The 21,122-nt window shown below is 37.2% G+C and overlaps 1 protein-coding gene across 1 annotated transcript; it reads left to right on the top strand.

Moving 5' to 3' along the window:
- Nucleotides 1-6,664: 6,664 nt before the first annotated feature.
- Nucleotides 6,665-20,604, top strand: LOC110958789 (voltage-dependent calcium channel gamma-3 subunit-like). The gene is made up of 4 exons (XM_022205488.2): nt 6,665-7,534; nt 15,060-15,143; nt 15,220-15,360; nt 18,364-20,604. The coding sequence occupies exons 1-4, from the start codon at nt 7,324-7,326 to the stop codon at nt 18,921-18,923; spliced, it is 996 nt and encodes a 331-aa protein (XP_022061180.1). The 5' UTR covers nt 6,665-7,323; the 3' UTR covers nt 18,924-20,604.
- Nucleotides 20,605-21,122: the final 518 nt, after the last annotated feature.

The raw sequence follows: 21,122 nt of genomic DNA, 5'->3' as shown, positions 1-21,122 counted from the left end.
TTTCCGTAACTCTGGTGTTTTCCTCTTCATTTGAACACACTGGAACATAAAATCTAACCTGCAAGATTGCTGCTATTATGACACTGCTAACAGTTGAAAGCTGTAGTAATTGATTTGAAATTTCTTGAAATTAAAGCAGCTTTAATCAGCATTTTTACCTCCGTAATGTACCAAATGGCAGTGTGATAATGTGCAGTTGTACTGTTGTGTTGTTGTACAGTATTATTACCTGAATATTCGACTTTGCAAAACACTTCAACAACCTGGTGTTCACAACCTGCTCAGCACCAGCGGAGGTTTAGCTAAAACCACATATGCAGTGCTGGGAAAGGTATATGCCCCCCTGCAGAAATCTTTAGTTTTTGCATATTTCTTACACGTAAATGTTCACTTAATCATCAAACTATTTTTAATATTAAATAAATAGTCCACAAAATGTAGCAATGGTTTATTGAAGAATTATTGAAAACGTATATCACTCCCGTGAAAAAGTAATTGCCCCCCTGAACCTAATAACTGGTTGGTGTTAGAACGCGGATTCTTTTGTTACTGTCATGAGGGAAACACGACGCAAGGAAGACTCAGAGTCAAAATATTCAGTTAAGAATATTTAGTAAAAAATGCAAAGGATGAACAGAAATTGCATGCATGCAGATTCTATCTTGCTCAAAATCACTGACAGGCAGAATTGCTAAGTTAAAACAATGGTTTTCTGCATGCAGCTGTGATCACAAGAAAGAATGAATCTCTAAGCTAATACATGAGTTTTTAAACTAAGAATTTGCAGTCTTCTGATTGGCCCCCACCGAGTCAGCCTCTCCGGATGTCTTGGGTCTTGTCCAATCACCGCCGTCTTCCTCCTGTAGAAGGTGTCTCTGAATGTGTGTGTATGTGGCCGCTCCCTGTGACCTTTACACAGATTTTTAAGAGCTCAGTTCTGCTGTGATCCGCAGATTTCTGTTCCATTTGGTGTTGAATTAAACAATTTACTGATTCAGTTTTATTCAACTTAACTTTAAACAATATTTTAATAATTTAATCACACCTCTATGGCAGATTTGAATGATTCCATCTCCTTTATTGATTTACTTTAATCCTGTTTTAATTAGTACCAGATTCCTTTATTCTCTCCCATTTTATTGTTAATTTAATACATTGCTAATTTGGATTTCCTCTGTAGTATTTTCTCACAAAGCTAGATATTTTAATCTTGATCCTCAACATTGTTTTATGATTCAATACTTTAACTTTTATTCCTGTTTAAGCATTTAGCTGCTGTTTGAACTTTTCACCCTTTCTCTGTCTTTCTGTGCGTACGTGACAACCTGCACATCTCTGTAACCGCAGACCCCCCTTTTTTCTTTCAGTTTTTCACAACTTTTAACGGATGTTCTTTACTTTAATTAAGAAGTTGTCACCTGACCACGCTACTGCCATCCTAGATGCTATTCTTGTTCCAGTTTGTCAGTTTTGAAGCGAGGGGGAAAGTTCTTCCCCCAACTCTTGAAAGATCAGATGTAACCGCAAACCTTTAGTCAAGCGGAGCATGAAGCATTTATCTTAAACTTACTTTCCTTAGGTCTGATGTTGAAACCTGCACCCTGCTTAGATCAACACTTTTCACCCTGTTCAGAGCTAGAATTCAAACATGCATTCATAAGTACTTTAATACATTTGATTATAGGGTTAATACAAGTTGCAAGCACATTAATATATGATTAACACCTAATATGATCAACCGAAGGTTAATGATGATTATAAGTAATAATGAGTGATTAAATGATTATTGTAAGTAATGAATAAAAGCAAGAACATCATTACTAAGCAAAAGTAATTAAAATGATGATTATAAGTAAAAGTAATAAAATGATGATCATAAGTAAAAGTAATTAGAATGATGAATATAACTGGTAAGCAAAAGAGTAATTAAAACTGATTATATGTAATATGCCAAAGCAATAAAACACGATAGTTTAATACACATGCAAAATGAATATTCTCCACATTGGTCCGTTGGCAGCAACAATTACAGTTAATGTTTGTTCCAGCTTGTGATCAGTCTTTTACTACATGGAGGAATTCTGGTCCACTCTTCTCTGCAGAATAGTTTTAATTCAGTCACCTTAGATGATTTTCCAGCATGAACTGTCCTTTTAAGGTCTTGCCACAGAATCTCAGGTAGATTTAAGTCCAGACTTTGACTCGACCACTCCAGAACCGTCCTTTAGTTCTTTTTCAGCCATTCAGAGGCGGACTTGCTTTGAGTCCCTGTTGTGCTCTGTCTATAAGGGGGCAAATACTTTTTCACAGCGCTGTGCAATCCAACTAGCAGCAGGTTCAAAAAGAGTTAATTCAGCCGTCTCTTCAGATCAAGTCTTTAAGACTTACAACAGACTTACTGGGAGTGTAATTTTAGCACTTTATATTTGCTTCTTAGAGTAACCTGTGGCTTGTTGTGACTCTTAAAGGTGGAGGCTGCCATTGTGGAGAAGCGTTGTTGCCATTTAGCTAGTTAGCGTACTTTGATAGTTTGCAGATTTAAAGGCCAGTTCATTCTTTTTGTGTCTACAGCCATGGCCATAAGTTTGGACACAAGTACCATGACGCTTGTGAATCTTAGAAAATACCACAAAATTGTCACTTACAATACAGTACACAACTCCTGAGAGCTATATTAAGTTTCATATTTTAAAAAAAAACATCAAAAGAGTTTGGTGTCATTTTGTTATTCTTACCAAATTCGGTTGTGAAAGTACTGCATTTTTTTGTTATTTTCTTCTAATATTATGTTTTGGGAACAAAGTTGTTCCAATTGTTGGAATTTATTGATAATATTATATCCCTTGTTGATTTGTTGACTAATTAAACTGGTGCTGTCAAAAAATATTAGTTATGTTCTGTAATAGACATCAAAACAGACATAAGTCATGTTGTGTCCAAACTTATGGCCATGGCTGTATGTATGTGTGTTTACGTGTGTGTGTGGAAAAGACCTCTGAGCTTGCATTGTGATAAAGGGGATCTTTTTAAACTTGAAAAAAATGTAGGGAAAAAGAGAAAAAATACACTGGACATTAAGGCAGATGACATAAATTTTGTCATCTGCCTTAATCCAAGTGCTGTGGACGTCCACATGCAGCCCGGACTGTGTCAGAAAAACAAATGTGGTGCTGTTTTGAGAAGAGACTGACCAAGGAGACTCACATCTTTGTGACTCATAATTATAAGAGCTGTAATTGAAATAGTCGCTGCTGGACTGTGGCTTTGATTCATAGCTACACAATCTCTATCTAAGGTGATCAAACACAGTGGGCAGCTGTAAATTCTTTGGAAATCCTGCGCTCTGTCCGCCAGGAATAATTACACCCACTACTACAGCTCAATCTGTAACCAGCTGCTATGTCACGTAAAAATTCACAGCCAGTCTTTTAGAAACTCCATCTGCAACAGACCGACTCATATCTTTTGTGTCTTTTATGAACAGAGCTGAATGCTTGTACGCTTTCAAATTCCTTCACTTCCTCCCTGCATGAACCTGAATGTGCACAGCAAAAATAATATTGAGTGGATTAAAAGTGTATTGAATAAGAATCACATATTCCCCCGGGAATGTCTGACGATTATTTGGCAGCTACTTGGTGCTAGAAGCTAAACAATTAGTGGAATAGAGATCATTTGAGTGCTGCAAATGTGTCTCAAGTGACTGCAGACATCTGTATCTGGAAGGTCCAGTCACTTGTGGATAAGTACTCCTGGATGTAACGAGAATGTGAAGACTCAAGAACACTCCAAGAAACTCTTTGAAAAGACTGTTGAAAAGCATCAGTCACGACGATACAAGAAAATGTCCAAATCACTGAATATTTCTCAAAGTATAAGTAAATAACAGAAGAAATATGGCACATGTACAAATCTGGCTAGAGCAGGACATATTCAAAAACTGAATGGAAACAAAGAGACGAGTGAGGGTTAGGAGGCCACAATGACACCCATGACAGTTTCTCTGAAGGCATAATGATGTGAAGCATGGTGGAGGCGGCATCATGGCGTGAAGCATGGTGGTGGCAGCATCATTACCCACGAAGGGTAAATCAAAAGATTCAATGTAATTGTGGCAAAAATGTGTTTTCTCAATGCTGATTTAAAGGAGGCTACTTTTTCCTTGACAATACATACTTTTTATAACAACTGTATCCAAAAACACCACGAGGACATTTCAAATATTTTTCTTTTCAAATTCTAGATTGGACAGATAGGTGCTCCTGTATGGATTAAATCCACTTTAAACAGCATATGTGCTATTTACTGCAGAGCTCCAAGATAAAGCGCCAAGATAAAGCTTTTAAAAATGAACCTACCATGAGGAACCTTATTGGTTTATAAGGTTTGATTGTTTTTGCCTCTGCACACACATGCTCACTCGCTTTCCAAACCATTAAATATTCATATTCTAGTTTATTTTTTTATTTATTCATGCAATTTCCTGGTGGACTGAATCCAAACGAGGATATTAATTTGAAGGACATGTAATGAGTAAATATTACCAACAATAACAACAATAAACTCCTTAAAAATGAGTGGCTCAGACTGTTTGTCATTCAGATTGTTCAAAATGTTCTAGGATAATATTTTATCAACCTGATGAATTTGTAAAATTCCATCAGACTTGAACAGAGATGCAATGGAGCTTGAAGCTTTCGATTTTACTTTTAAATCCTCACTGGGGTGGTGCTGCACAGTGGATAGTGGTTAGAACTTTCGCCTTGCAGCAAGAAAATCCCCGGTTCAAATCCCGGCCTAGGCCTGGGATCTTTCTGCATGGAGTTTACATGTTCTCCCTGTGCATGCGTGGGTTTTCTCCGGGCGCTCCGGCTTCCTCCCACAGTCCAAAAATATGCTGAGGTTAACTGATTACTCTAAATTGCCCGTAGGTGTGAATGTGAGTGTGATTGTGTGTCTGTATATGTAGCCCTGCGACAGACTGGTGACCTGTCCAGGGTGTCCCCTGCCTTTGCCCGAGTCAGCTGGGATAGACTCCAGCACCCCCTGCGACCCTAGTGAGGATAAAGCGGTGTATAGAGAATGGATGGATGGATGGATCCTCACTGGGACCAAGTAGAGGTAGTTCTTCACCAGTCTTCTGCAAAAACTTTAAAAGAAGTGGACTATTTATTGTGTACAAAACTCGAGTGATCCAGTTCTAACCAACGAGATACAAAAGTGAACAAAACCCGAACGGCATACAAGATAAAAATCCCTTGTGTTTCCATCCCAGTGTGTGTTTCCCTGAAAAGAAAGAACTGCTCTAAAAAAGAAGCTCAACTTTGGCTGCACCACATGGTTTGATTCGACTCCTTCAGCATCATCTCATGTGCAACCAACTCTGGAATAGTTTGGAAGGAGTCTTTGGATTTTATCACATCATTCTCATTGGAAGCGGATTAAAAAAGCATCTCTAAATAGTCAATATGAACAACATGAATGATCACCACAACCAAACCTGCTGCATTGTTACTGGAGACCTAAAAAACTAACTAAATTTACCAGCAGAACTCATAGGTAAGAATAATGACATTTTATCACAGTAAAAAGTAACTAGACTTCTCATGTCGGTTTTTGAAGGTGTTTCACCTTCATCCAGGAGGCTTTCTCAGTTCTAACAGACTGATCTAGAGTCCTCAATGTTTATTCTTAGCCTTGACTCACATGACTCCAGGCGTTATTGGTTTTGACACTTCAGGACTGCATTATAAGTGACTGATAAGTTGTGCTGTAGACCACCTCCTTTATTTACAAACGCCAGCTCCAGTTTAACATTAATGGCTTCTTTAGCCAACAACTCAACTCAAACCATCGACTGTCTTTGTTTAGATTGTTGATTGGTGGTTTCACCGCCATTAACGCCTTGAACCAGGCGGGTCCAGAGATATTAAGGAGCACTGATCCATGTGACTGGGGAGTGAGCATAAATATCTGTGTTAGTTGTGTCGTTTTCGATGGCAGCATAACTCCACCAGAGTGTACTTGTCTTATTTTCTGGGACCTAAAACTTTTTTGGTGTAAAATATTTTCCCTGAACTTGTAGAATTACATAAGGAAATTTTGTATTTTCACAAAAGTTCTCAAAGAAACGTGTTGCACCTGGAGCGATTTCAGGGGTTCAGTATTTCCAGAAATTTAATTTCTGCATGCGTGAAAGTTGGTAAGGACTTGGACAAAGACTTCAAAGTTGGTGAAATGTAAACCAAAGAGGATTTTTGGACTGTCTATACCATCTATATAAACACATTTACATGAACTCTCTGGAAACCAGTGCCACCCACTTTTGAAAGTTTTGCATAGTCTTTGATTTTCAAGGGCTGATTATTACTCTGGTGAGGAATGGCACATATCTGTGACATTTGGCATATGTTTGTCTGTTTGTCTGTCTGTTAGTAACATTACTCAAAAACGAACGAATTTGACTGAAATTTTCAGGGAAGGTCAGAAATGACACAAAGACCACCTGATTAGATTCTGGCAGTGATGCAGCTTATAGCCTGGATCTACAGATTTACTACAAATTTCTGTATTATTGCAAGATAATGGCACAGCCTCACCGTAACTATGACAACAAGTGAACACTATGTCAGCTGCCTCTGTTAGAGCTGTTTGACTGGCTGAAAATGATTTTTTTTTGTTTTGCTTTTTGTTTTGTTTTTTGACACTGGAATTACAACCACAACAACAACAAAAGCTCCGAGAACTCACTTTTGGGCTCAAAATAACAAATAAATAAACTCTGGACTAAAATGTGTGATTTGTGCACCAACATATGTTCTTAATTTTGTCTGAATTAATGACCCACTAGTGACTCCCTACCAGTCCCAGGACCACAGAGAAGTCCAGCTAGCTTTGACTCTACTCAGACATGATGACCTTCACTTCCTGGTTTGGTGCTGAGCTGGTGGTCCTCAGACCCCCACTGGATGCTCAGTGAACATCAGCAGAGGCAGGCGGAGTTATCCTGCAGTCTGATCCTCACCGTGGAGCTCCAACCAACCACAGGAGTCAAGAGGAGCGCTGCAGAAGCTGTTCTCCCCGGACCACCGCACCGAGGGTTCAGGTTCCTCTCTGGTTCTTCACTTGTTCTTCTGACAGCATCCAAGGCTACTTTTCCTGCATCTCTTTCACGTGGAAACATCTCAACTTTTTTTGCCAAACAAGTTCAGGAGTTAGTGTCCCGTCCAGAGAGCTGCATGAGTTTTCCTGCAGAAGATGCGTTCAGAATCTGGAGCCGTACCGAGATGAAGCTTCGAGTGTGTCGCCGCCTCTGAAGCCGCCATGAGGCTGTGTAACCGGGGCGTGATGATGCTGCTGACCACGGCGGGGGCTTTCTGCGCCTTCAGCCTCATGACCATCGCCGTGGGCACCGACTACTGGCTCTACTCCCGCGGGATGTGCCGCTCCAAGAGCCAGAACGACAACGAGACCGTCCGCAAGAACGAGGAGGTTCTGACCCACTCAGGTCTGTGGAGGACCTGCTGCACGGAGGGTGGGTCACACTGCTGCACAGCAGAAAACACACAAGGTTTATCCTCTCTGAGAGATTCTTATAAATGCTCTACAGATGTATCAAAAAACAAACTGAGAAAAGGTCTGAATAACGGTTCAAATCTGGTAGCAAAGTTGAAAAAAAGGCGTTACAAATGGTAAAACACTGAATCATTTAAAAATGAAAAAAAGGTTAAAATAACAGTTAAAGTGTGCTATCTATCTATCTATCTATCTATCTATCTATCTATCTATCTATCTATCTATCTATCTATCTATCTATCTATCTATCTATCTATCTATCTAACTCTGTTTGACTGATCAAAATGCAATATAACACTGTGATTTTATGGTCACATAGTGTAAAAAGAAAATAATTATTATTTGTAAATATACAGACAAGAAAATCAGGAAAAACTGTGAAGTAACAGATTAAAAATGACTTTTTTGTGCTCAATATATAGAATTTATCTGTCAACTAAACATCTGTAAAACAAACTAAAAAAACCTAAAACTGTAAAAAAATAAAGGAACAATGAAAATAATAGAAAATATGTGCAAAATGCTGATGTTACAAGACAGTAAAACAGTCAATTTATGGTCAAACACTGTAAAAAAGAATTTGTAAGAAGACAGATGTGACATCTATAAATGACAGTTTTTTCAGGTGAAGAAGATAAATACTTCTGTGATTTTACTAGATATCTATAATTTAACAAGAGAGAGGAAATCTGTGAAGCAGCAGCTTAAGAAATATGCGTTTTTGTTAAATACACATAATTAAAGGTCAAAATAAGAATAAAGAAAAAAGGTCAGTTCAATTCAATTCAATTCAATTTTATTTATATAGCTCAATTACAGTCAAATTGTCTCAAGACGCTTTACAGAACCCATATGCCTGACCCCCAGAGCAAGCCCAAAGGTGACAGTGGCAAAGAAAACACCCTTTAAACAGGGAAAAAAAACCTCGAGCAGAACCCGGCTCTATATAGGGGGTCAAAATAAGAATAAATATCTATAGAATATAGGAATAGAATAGATTGTTTGTTTTCTTTTTTTCATAGCAGATTTAAATACAGTAGATGGTCACACATTTTAAAAAAAGAACACATTTCTAATTCTGTAAAAATTCAGATTGTTGATGTGGACGTAATTTACAGGTTAGGCCTGTCTGTGTGTAAATAAATACTTTTTTCTGCTGTCATTTTACTAAATGTTAATTATAATTTAACAAAAATAGGAAAATCTTGCCTTTTTCTGGTTAAATACACACAATTTGTCTCTAAACTAGACATCAGTTTTAAAGAAGAAGAAAGAAGTCAATAGAAAATGGTAAAAATCTGGAAAGAAAAATAAATTAATTAATGAATTAGTTAAATATGGTGGAATATTGTAGCATCCAAAACTTTATAAATCAATAAATAATAGTAAATATCTATAGAATAATGACTTTTTTCAGATTTAAAGACAGTAAGACGGTCATACACTGATGAAGAATTTATGTGGACATTACTGACAGTCTTTGGCTGTTTTTTATTTTATTTTAATTATTTATTATTGATTAACAAGTAAATTATTAACTATTAATCACCTTTTTCCAGTGATTAGACTGGCTATTACTGTAATTCCACAAAACACAGAAAACATGTAAAATAAAAAATAACTTGCTTGAAACAATACAGTTAAAAACTTTTTTTTTTTGCAGTGCCTAATAATTTAATGGCTGCATAGTGCTATTATCAATTAATGTCTGTGGGTTATTATTGCAGGTGAATTAATGTTTAAGCAGCGTTTTACTGCAGATGGTTGAGACGGAGCTACGTTTAACGGTTTTTTACACTCACTAATATCGTCACAAATTTTCTGTTTACATTTTTAATTTGTTAAGGAAGTAGTGAGACTGTCAAGTAAAAAACAGATTAAAAACTACAGTATTCAATATGAAATACTGCAGACAGGATGTAATGTTCCGAAGAAAACAGACGAACTGTCAAGAAAGGAGGTAAAAAAAGTTTAAAAGCAGCTTTTTTGTAAATGTGCATCTGCTTAGTGAGTATAATAATAATAATAATAATAATAATAATAATAATAATAAAGGCCTTTCTGATATTTCTACAGCACTTTTCAAAACCAGTGCACAAAATATATTGAACTAAAATCTAACAATACAACCACAGTGGATGGTCAAACCTGCAGAAATAAATCAAAATATATATATAAAAATGATTAAATCTATACAAGCTTTTCAGAGGTTGGCACTAAAACAGACCTGAAGTAGCCATTTGCAGACAAAAGCAGTAGTAAGCAGTAAAAATACATCTGAGGCTTCTTCTTTGTTTTTGTTCTGTTGAAAGCTTTCAGAGGAAATGTGTTCTCCTGAAACACACCTCATATTTAATCTCAGATGCATTCATGATTAGACTGTCCAGATTCACGAGGACGCATCTTAGAGGAACAGAGAGGAGATTAAGTCGTGGATATGTGATGGATAGAAATGGCATTTTCAATTATTTATCGCTTTTTAATAGCACCGTTCTTTTCTTTTTATCTCTATCCTCTGTCTTGCTTTGCCAGTAGTCTGAGCGACTAGAAAATGTTCATCTGTCTGATTTTCTCCTCTGCTGCTGCCCCACTACCTCTAAAAGCTCTAAAATAGCTACAAAGCATGCAGAGGACATCAATGCTGCAGCAATCTTGTGTGTTTGTTCCCAAAAAAGACACAAACAGAAAGATCCAAAGATGAAAGATGCCATTATGTGCAATAAATACCTAGGGGGGTGAGTTAGTCGTATCTTTATGAGAAGTTTTTGTGATGTAAAATAATTATCTTTAACCTCCTAAGACCCGAGCTTTGGTTGGGTTTGCATTTGAGATTTCTTCTAGTTATTTAGGATCAGAAGTAACCGATGAATGTAATAATCGGATAATATCTAATATGTGATGAGTAGATTTATTGTATTTATTATTATTGTGATTATTATTATTTTTATTATGACAAATACGCTTTTTTTGAAAAAACAAATGATGTCCACATGTGTGAATAACAGGTCTTAGAAGACATTTGTTTTTAACGACGTGTAATTGATCCAAATACTAGAATTCACAGGTTTGTATGAGGCTGAGTCGAAGCAAAGTTGTATCTGAACAGTTTTTCCTTCATTCATAAATTCATTATTTTAACACTTCTTTTATTGGAGCTGATTTATTATAGGCTCTTTTTTTAATTATATGGTTTGTGGAGCTATAGTTTGCCCTCTATGTGGCATTTCATAATAGCACAGGTTATTTTAATGTCAAGCGAGAACAAAATTCAAGAGTCTGACTAAAGACTAACGGTGCTAAAATGTTTCAAAAATATGATTTCTAATGAAAGTGCTCAGAGGAAAGTTTGCTCCTCAGAATAACGAGCACAGAGATCTCAGGATCTCGCCGACCCTAATTTGAATAAATGTTTTCTCGGTTTCTTTCCTCTCTGACCTGCTCTCTGCGGCTGAGTTGTAGTATCTTTATTACTGAATGAGTTTTGTTTTGGTAACCATGGCGACCCAGTCACACCATCAATAGTGGTCAATCAGGGCAGCAACTAGAGGGACACATTTATCAATAAAATCCTGTGTGTGCAAATGTTGAAAAGCACTGCTGGGCCAAAGGTCACTGAAAACAGGAAGCGTGAGTACAGCTGATCTTTAAATCTTCACAGGAACACTAAAACACAGCAGAGACCTCACAGGTTGTTTTAGTATTTAAACAACGGAAAATGTCCCGTGGTAGCAGCCAGGACAGAAATGAGGTGAAAAAGTGAGAACGTTTTGTCTAGATATGTGCGTCCCTACAGGCACACAGTGAAACTACAACCATCATAGAGAGATGGTACAAAACATGGTAGACATTGTGCCAGAAAAGAAAGCTAAAATAAAAAAATAATTTTAAAAAAAAACTGTGGAAGTAATAGTAAATAAATGCGAAAATATTGCAACAGTAAATATTTTTACAACACAACAAAACAGTATTATTTTATCATCAGACATTGTGGGAAAAATAAGGAAAATAAAAAAAATATTGCTTGTAAAAAATACAGATGTGACATCATTTACAATTTTGTCCTGTTTTTGTTTGTTTGTTTGTTTGTTTTTTACAATCATCCAGAAATGCTTTTGTGTGATTTTACTGGATGTTATTTATAATTTACAAAAACAGAAAATCTGTGAGGCAACAGCTTAAAAAAAACAGACTTTTTTGGTTAAATATGCATACTTTGTCAACTAAATATCTGTTAAAACAAACAAACAAAAAAACCACCACATTGTAAAACAAAACAAAACAAATAAAACAAACAAAACTAAGAAAATCATAGAAACATGGTAAAAATCTGGCAGACATTGTGCCAGAAAAAAATAGTAAAAACTGTTTTATAAAAAGGTAAAAACAACAAGAAATATTAATATAATATTTTAAAAGTGTATTTATTTTTAAGCAGATTTAATTACAGTAAGATAGTCAAACATTTGGGGAAAAAAACCTATTTGTATAAATACAGGTTTTTGAAGTGGACATTTTTTGCAGTCATTGTGTAAACAAAAACTTTTCCAGTGGTTTCACTAGATATTTTCTATAATATAACAAAATTTTAAAAATAATTAAAGAATTTATTTTTCCACTGATTATCTGTAACGAATAAATCAATAAATAAGTAAATCCACAGAAAAATTATAAAAATCGTTCAGACATTGTGCCAGAAAAAACGTAAATAAAAAAGGTTAAAATGAGAATAAATATCTATAAAATAATGACTTTTTTTAAAAGTAGGTTTAAATACAGTAAGATGGTCAAACATTGAAAAACAACAAATTGCTATTTGTAAAAACATTGATTTTTGATGTGGACATCATGTACAGTTTAGTGTAAATAAATACCCTTACCTGTGATAAATTAGTAAATAATATCTATAATTTAACAAAATACTGGAAATATGTGATGCAACAGCTTTAAAAATATTTTAATTTTAGTATTTTATATTATTAAATGTGTTTTTTGTTCACTCTGTAGAAGATGTCACAGTTCAGATGGATGTGGTTCATAATCCTTCATGTGCATAATAAGATAAAATGAGATAAACTTTATTGATCTCACAGTGAGGAAGGTTCACCATTACAGCAGCTCCAAAGGAGACATAATCACATTACCTGAAACAAAAAGTCTGCAGCTGAACTAGATTAAAAGCAGACACAAATCAATCCAAAACAGTCGCTCAGATGGCAGCTCGGAGCATTTAGGTAAAGCACTGTGAGCAAACGCAGATGTACTGGATCAAGGATACTTTTGTTTATTTTTAGAAATAATACTTTATGTGTGTCATGTTATGAAGTGACACACAACAATGAGACCGCCCAGAGCCAAATTACTCTTAAAACGACATGTTGTAATCTAGTTCTGCCCCCTGGACTCAGAGCTCCTTAAGAAGCGCCTTCAGCAACAGACTGCTACACCCTAAATGTAAGAAGGAGTGTTTCTGCAGGTCCTTTATTCCAGCATCAATCAGACTTTACAATGTTGTCGTATAAACTGGTCTACAGTGCCTTGTGAAAGTATTCGGCCCCCTTGAACTTTTCAACCTTTCACCACATTTCAGGCTTCAAACATAAAGATATAAAATTTTAATTTTTTGTCAAGAATCAACAACAAGTGGGACACAATCGTGAAGTGGAATGAAATTTATTGGATAAACTTTTTTAACAAATAAAAACCTGAAAAGTGGGGCGTGCAATATTATTCGGCCCCCTTGCATTAATACTTTGTAGCGCCACCTTTCGCTGCAATTACAGCTGCAAGTCACTTGGGGTATGTCTCTATCAGTTTTACACATTGAGAGACTGAAATTCTTGCCCATTCTTCCTTGCAAAACAGCTGGAGCTCAGTGAGGTTGGATGGAGAGCGTTTGTGAACAGCAGTCTTCAGCTCTGCCCACAGATTCTCGATTGGATTCAGGTCTGGACTTTGACTTGGCCATTCTAACACCTGGATACGTTTATTTGTGAACCATTCCATTGTAGATTTGGCTTTATGTTTTGGATCATTGTCCTGTTGGAAGATAAATCTCCGTCCCAGTCTCAGGTCTTTTGCAGACTCCAACAGGTTTTCTTCCAGAATGCTCCTGTATTTGGCTCCATTCATCTTCCCATCAATTTTAACCATCTTCCCTGTCCCTGCTGAAGAAAAGCAGGCCCAAACCATGAGGCTGCCACCACCATGTTTGACAGTGGGGATGGTGTGTTCAGGGTGATGAGCTGTGTTGTTTTTACGCTAAACATATCGTTTTGCATTGTGGCCAAAAAGTTCGATTTTGGTTTCAACAGACCAGAGCACCTTCTTCCACATGTTTGGTGTGTCTCCCAGGTGGCTTGTGGCAAACTTCAAACGAGACTTTTTATGGATATCTTTGAGAAATGGCTTTCTTCTTGCCACTCTTCCATAAAGGCCAGATTTGTGCAGTGTACGACTGATTGTTGTCCTATGGACAGACTCTCCCACCTCAGCTGTAGATCTCTGCAGTTCATCCAGAGTGATCATGGGCCTCTTGGCTGCATCTCTGATCAGTCTTCTCCTTGTTCGAGGTGAAAGTTTAGAGGGACGGCCGGGTCTTGGTAGATTTGCAGTGGTCTGATACTCCTTCCATTTCAATATGATTGCTTGCACAGTGCTCCTTGAGATGTTTAAAGCTTGGGAAATCTTTTTGTATCCAAATCCGGCTTTAAACTTCTCCACAACAGTATCTGGGACCTGCCTGGTGTGTTCCTTGGTCTTCATGATGCTCTCTGCACTTTAAACAGAACCCTGAGACTATCACAGAGCTGGTGCATTTATACGGAGACTTGATTACACACAGGTGGATTCTATTTATCATCATCAGTCATTTAGGACAACATTGGATCATTCAGAGATCCTCACTGAACTTCTGGAGTGAGTTTGCTGCACTGAAAGTAAAGGGGCCGAATAATATTGCACGCCCCACTTTTCAGTTTTTTATTTGGTAAAAAAGTTTAAAATATCCAATAAATTTCATTCCACATCACGATTGTGTCCCAATTGTTGTTGATTCTTGACAAAAAATAAAAATTTTATATCTTTATGTTTGAAGCCTGAAATGTGGCGAAAAGTTGAAAAATTCAAGGGGGCCGAATACTTTGACAAGGCACTGTACTTCTTTTATTGCTGCACGTTTTTTCTCCTAAATATGCACACCATTTATGTGCAAGAACTGTTCCAAGCTCATCCTTATGTAAATAGCCTTCTTAAAAATAACATCTTCTGTGTATATAATGTTCTCTGTGTTTTTGCACTGTGTGTTTCGAATTTATTGTGGACTGCCTTTATACTTTTTTTCTCATTGGAGCTGTTGTAATGGTGAACTTTCCCCACTGTGGGATCAATAAAGTTTATCTTATCTTATCTTATCTTATCTTATCTTATCTTATCTTATCTTATCTTATCTTATCTTATCTTATCTCTGTCTGTTTGTTTCTCTGCAGGGACTTTTCAGGGGGTTTGCAAAGACATCGATCACTTTCCTGACGATGCAGACTATGAGCAGGATGCTGCAGAGTATTTACTACGTGGGTAAAGGCATGCTTTCACTGTGACATCTGACAGGTATAATGTAAATGAAATACTATATTGTCCTCTCCTCAGGAGCAGTACGAGCCTCCAGCCTCTTCCCCATCCTCAGCGTGGGATTGTTGTTCCTTGGAGGCATCTGTGTAGCTGCCAGTGAGTTCTATAAGTCACGCTACAACGTCATTCTCAGCGCGGGAATTCTGTTTGTTTCTGCAGGTCAGGACACAAAGATTCACTCTTCAACAACACCAATATTCACCCCAGTACACTTCATCAAACAAAATCACACGCTTGTCTGAAGTATAGTACACTGGAAAAAATACTCTGGAAAATAACAGTGAAAATCTGACAGCAAAGGTGCTAAAAAAAAAGTTAATAAACATTTCAATACAGTAAAGTTGAAAAACTGTAAAAAAAAAAATTATGTCAACTATCTGAGAAAACAATTACCTCCTTTAAAATGTATTTATTTTTACATTTTTATGTTGTTTATTTATTTTTATGTTATTTATATTCATTTATTTATTTTACTTATTATTTTAATATCATAAAACATTTTAATTCTTGCTGTTGTCTTTCTAGATAACTCGATAACTAATTTATCAACACAAGGAAAATCTTTTTAGCTTTTTCAGTCCTTAATATACATGGGGTTGTTTTTTATTGACAAGAAACATCTGTACAATAATGATCTATTTATTTCTTTTTTCTTTTAAAATTATTTCTTTATTATTTTAATCAAATGTATTTTTAAATTATTTTTGTTTTATTTATTTTCATTTATTTATTTTTGTTATGATATTGTATTATGATTTAAAAAACAGTAAAACTGTAATTTTATAGGTTCAAATTACTATTTTTTTAAGGAGAACATTATGTACAGTTTTGGACTTTTAAAAGTCACTTAACATGTCCATTTTTCTGTTGTTTTCATAACTAAACAAATTATTTGACATTTTTAGTCCTTAATCTACATACACAGTAATATAAATTTACTGTGAAATGTTTTAAAAATAACAAATTACCATATTAAAAAATTCTTATTTTTGATGTGGCCGTTATTTACAGTCTTATTTACAGTGAACATTTAATTACCTCCGCCAAGGAGGTTATGTGACACCCGGCGTTTGTGTGTTCGTCTGTCTGTCTGTCTGTCTGTCTGTTAGCAAGATAACTCAAAAATGCCTTGGCAGATTCACATGAAATTTTGAGGGGATGTAGACTATGGTAAGAGGAAGAGCTGATTGAATTTTGGTGGCAATCTGGAAAGGATCCTGGATTCTGGATCACTTTGAATTTTTTAGTATGTTTTAGTATGTGGTCCAAAATATGACAAAAACATCATAGGTTAGTACGTTGTCCAACAAATTGGAGCAAGGTGTCCAGAGAGCTCAACTGGTTAAGAAGGTGATTCGTAAACAGAACTGTGTCAGAGATGCAGGTTTGATTCCAGCTCATGATTGTTTACTGCATGGGTTTCCTGTTTTCCTCTCTATCCTTGGCGGAGGGCTGCACTGTCTGAGTGCTTTTCTCGTTAGCCAATATTATCTTACTAGATAGTACCTGTAATTTAACAAAACAGGGAAACCCTGTCAGTTATTTTTCCTCATAGTAAAAAATAGTGTAATTTTACATATTTATGATGGAAATGGGAAAATCTTTAAGTTATTTACCTTTTTCAGTCCAAATATACACAATTTTGTTTTTAAAACAAACAGCAAATATCTGTAATATTTTTACTCATTTCAATAGAGTTAAAAAAAAAGTACAATCAAATGCATCATTAAATAGTTCTTTAATGTTGACCTGGATATTTTCAACATAATTTATAAAATCCTGGCAGCAGTGGGATTTGAACCAGCACCCCCAAAGAGACTGGAGCCTTAATCCAGCACCTTAGACCACTCAGCTACACTACCTCTGAAAAACTCAAAATAATTCGTCTGAACTCGTCTATATGGAGTGTTGAATAGCTTTAGAAACGTCATTGGGGAAAAGACCACAGTTGAACATAATATTATAATGCATCAGGATCTGTAAGAGATCAGTGTTACATCTGGTTGATCGATCTGGAAGAACAGTAAAGGTAGAAAATTATTTTACATTTTTTTCTTGGGTTGAAAAGTAATTTTATAGTCAAATGTATCATTAAATAGTTCTTTAATGTTGACATTTTTTACGGTGACCATTTCCTACAGCTTGGTGTCTACTCTCCACTAAGGCTGGCCCGAATAGTGGTTTCTGGTCTCTGGATGTTCGGGCCCTATTAAAGACGAATATCTGAATATTTGTTCCGTCCTGTAACATCCGACTGGGGGGCGGAGGCAGAGATGGAGGAGGAGACAGCCCGAATATTCGGATCCATTCGTCTGGTCTCCCAGACCGGAGGAGACCCATCTGAGTATTTGAATCCATTCCTCTGGTCTCCCGGACGCAAATTTTGCACAATGCCTTTGTTTTGTCTTCGGTTAAACTGAAGAATTCCCAAACAGCGGAGGTCTTCGGCATCTTGTCTTGTGTTTATGCAACGAAGTGAAGCGTGACGTCAGAGTCGGCAGCAACCTGGCCATTTGGGTGGTGGTAACAAACACGAATGGATGAGCCGAACATGGCGGGATGAGCCGAAGTGGGCCGAAGGCAAAGGGAAGAGACAAGTTCCGAATATTTTCGTCTGGGGGGAGGAGGGGGGGATCACATAGACATATGTGTATATGTCATAGACATATGTGTACATGTTTCTGTGATCACACGACGGGATGAGCCGATATGAGCCGAAGGCGGAGAGAAGACAGTAACGCCAAATATTCGTTCCGCCAGGTAACGTCAGACTGGTGCGGGGCGGGGGGGAGGGGGCAAATATTCGGATACCAAAATTAACGTCTGGATACCGCCGTGGAATATTCGGGTCCAGCCCGACTCTCCACAGGCTAAGGACACTGAGAGTTGCCCTTTCACAAAGTTATTTCAGGTTCTTGTGCTATTTCAGAGCTGCTCATGATAAAATCCTGGCAGCAGTGGGATTCAAACCCACGCCCCCAAAGAGACTGGAGCCTTAATTTAGCACCTTAGATCACTTGGCCACGCTACCTCCGAGAGGCTTATGGCAAATTGTCTGAACTCGTCTATCAATAGAAAACAACCTAGGTATGTGCCACAAAACAAGTTTAATAATGAAAGTGAATATTTGATTGATCTTCATCCTTCTAAACTTTTCTGCAGGTCTCAGCAACATCATTGGCATCATCGTTTACATATCAGCCAACTCCGGCGACCCGAGCCAGAGCGACAACAAGAAGAGCTACTCCTACGGATGGTCCTTCTACTTTGGAGCTCTGTCCTTCGTGCTGGCTGAGATGGTGGGCGTCCTGGCCGTACACGTGTTCATAGAAAAACACCGACAGCTGCGCACCAAAGGCCGGCCATCGCTCATGAAGCCGCCCATTTCCCGCGGCTCATCATATTACCGCAACCGCTACTACCACAACCGCAGCCGGCGGTCCAGTTACAGGAGCAACCACAGCGCCGGGGACTCGGCCTCCTTTAGGGCGTCTTTGGTGCGAGACCGAGAACCATCCATCTCAGCAGAGCCCAAAGTGTCAGCCATGGCAGGTTTGCCAACACCTGTGGCAGTGGGCTCAGAGTTCATGCTCTACACCTTGACCTCGCCTCTCAAAGATGGTAAGATTGATATGGCTGTGGACGATTTAACAGCTGCTCACAACAACACAGAGATGCTGCCTGGAAACTGTGCTTCTAGCAGAAGGACCACGCCTGTCTGAGAGGAACTGCAGGAAAAAACATAAACTTGAGAGTTAAAATGAAGAAATCCTCTCACGTTGTTGGTATAGAAAGAGGAAAGACTTTGGAGATCGGACTAGACCTGCATCGATCTGTCAAATACGTTTTAAATGACTCATTCAGTCAATGAAATGTCAAAAAATAGTGAAAAAAAATCCCAAAGCCTGACCAAGAGACCAAATAAAATCAATAAAGCAAATGTTTATCTGCCATTTTTCACTTGGAAAATGTCTAAAGAGTTAAGGCAGTTATCAGAGTACTTATATCTCTGTCAATCGACTAATGGTTCCAGCTAAATCAGTTAATGTAGTGTTGTCAAGCTCTGAGGAATTTCGAAGAAGAAAACAAAAACAGTTTTGACATCTACTCAGAGGAAAATCTTACTGCTCTACATTTGCTCTACTACAGCTCAAGAGACGATTCTTATTTTCGCTTTGATATTGTCTGATATGTCTCTCATATTGTTCTCCTAAAATTCACCAGAAGATATAGGTGACAAAGGAGGAGAACAATCAGCAACAGCAGTCAAACTTGAGATTCAAAGGAGATAAGTTAGCTAATGGCTGGATTTTTTTCTCAGTTGAGCTACATGTGAACTGAATATTAGCTTTATTTTATATAAATATAATACAATCACTATACTGAATTATACTGAGAGGTCTTCTGAAAATGTTGTCATCTTTGTCATCTTTTATTTTTAGTATGTTTTCAATGAATATGAAGACCTTCCGTTCAAAAAAATTCAAGGAAATCAATGCAATCCTTCCTGAAAAAAAATCACAGTTAAAATGTCCTATAAAGTGGATTTTCCAGCTCATTTTAGGATTGATGCAGACATTTTGATCTGACAAAACTATTTTCAGGAACAATAGTTTTTAACCACAATTAAAATTTTGGTTGGAACTGAGTGAATATTATCTATCATAATGGATGTGAAATGAAACAATCATGATGTAAAAAAATTAAAAAGGTGGAGGGCACATCTAAAATGTGTTGTAATTCCTCCACCATTCACCTGATTTGGATGTGAAAACCCTCAAAGCTGAAAGTCTGCACTTAAAGCACATCTTGATTGTTTAATTTCAAATCCACTGTGGTGGTGTCCAAATATGAATGGACCTGACTGTTTAGATACATACCGATACATATATATTGTGTATATATACATATTCATCTATAGCTCACATTGAGAAAAAATGTATTTTGCATTAGTCAAATTATCTCTTTTACTTCTCAAGTTTGACTCCTGCTGCTAAATGTTGTCCTCCTTTCTCATCTATATCTCATCATGAAAAGAGAAAAACACGAAAAACATATCAGACAAAATCGAAGCAAAAATAATCACAGTTTTGTCTCCTAAGCTGTAGAGGAGCAAATTTGAGCAGTAAGGTTTTCCTCTGGGTGATACTGTTGCTCTTTGTGTGTGGATCTGCTTGGCTATTACAGAAGTTTTTGTGCGAATAAGTGTGTATAGAAATAGGAATGTGTGGCAGAGAGAGACAGACAGGAGTATCTGCCTGTAAAAATAAGAAACAGAAACACAACACAACACAGAGGTACAGCTGAGAATTACACAACCAAACATGTCCGGTTCCTGTCCTCATTTCTGTGGACCTCCGCTCCAAATCGAAACCCTATTAAATGCATTAGAACTCTCCCTCACTCTGAGTCTGTTTTTGCGTCACAGTGCGACCATCCATAAGTGTAACAAAAGCATCTGCCCTTATGCTTATGTCACTGAGTCTGTTTACGTTGAAATAAAGCTTAGACATTAACAGAATCTCACAAAATGTGCTTCGGAGAGACATGAGAGTGGTTCAAAGTGTCTTATTGTTGCTTTTGTGATCTTGCAGGGCGTGTCAGGTGTGTGAAGGGGGGGAGAATATTCAAATATCTGCCCTTGCATAAGTGAGAACATAAGCAAATGTCCAAGTCGAGTACAAACAAATCAACAAAAAGTACAAACAAAATAATTGTCCTCCTCCCTTCTCTGTACTGAAACATTTGAAGGCTTGTGTGCACATGAATAAACTGTGTTACCGATGAAGACAAACAGTTTCATCAGCAGAACAGCGGGCGGACTGAGAAACCTGAATCGTTACCATGGTAGCAGCAGCAGCAGCAGCAGCAGCAGCAGCATTCAGACGAATGCTCAAGGCAGTGGCGATGAACATGTACGG

The sequence above is a fragment of the Acanthochromis polyacanthus genome, chromosome 3, assembly GCF_021347895.1.
Source record: "Acanthochromis polyacanthus isolate Apoly-LR-REF ecotype Palm Island chromosome 3, KAUST_Apoly_ChrSc, whole genome shotgun sequence".
Classification (NCBI taxonomy): Eukaryota; Metazoa; Chordata; class Actinopteri; family Pomacentridae; genus Acanthochromis; species Acanthochromis polyacanthus.
This window is presented reverse-complemented; position numbering and strand designations above follow the sequence as displayed.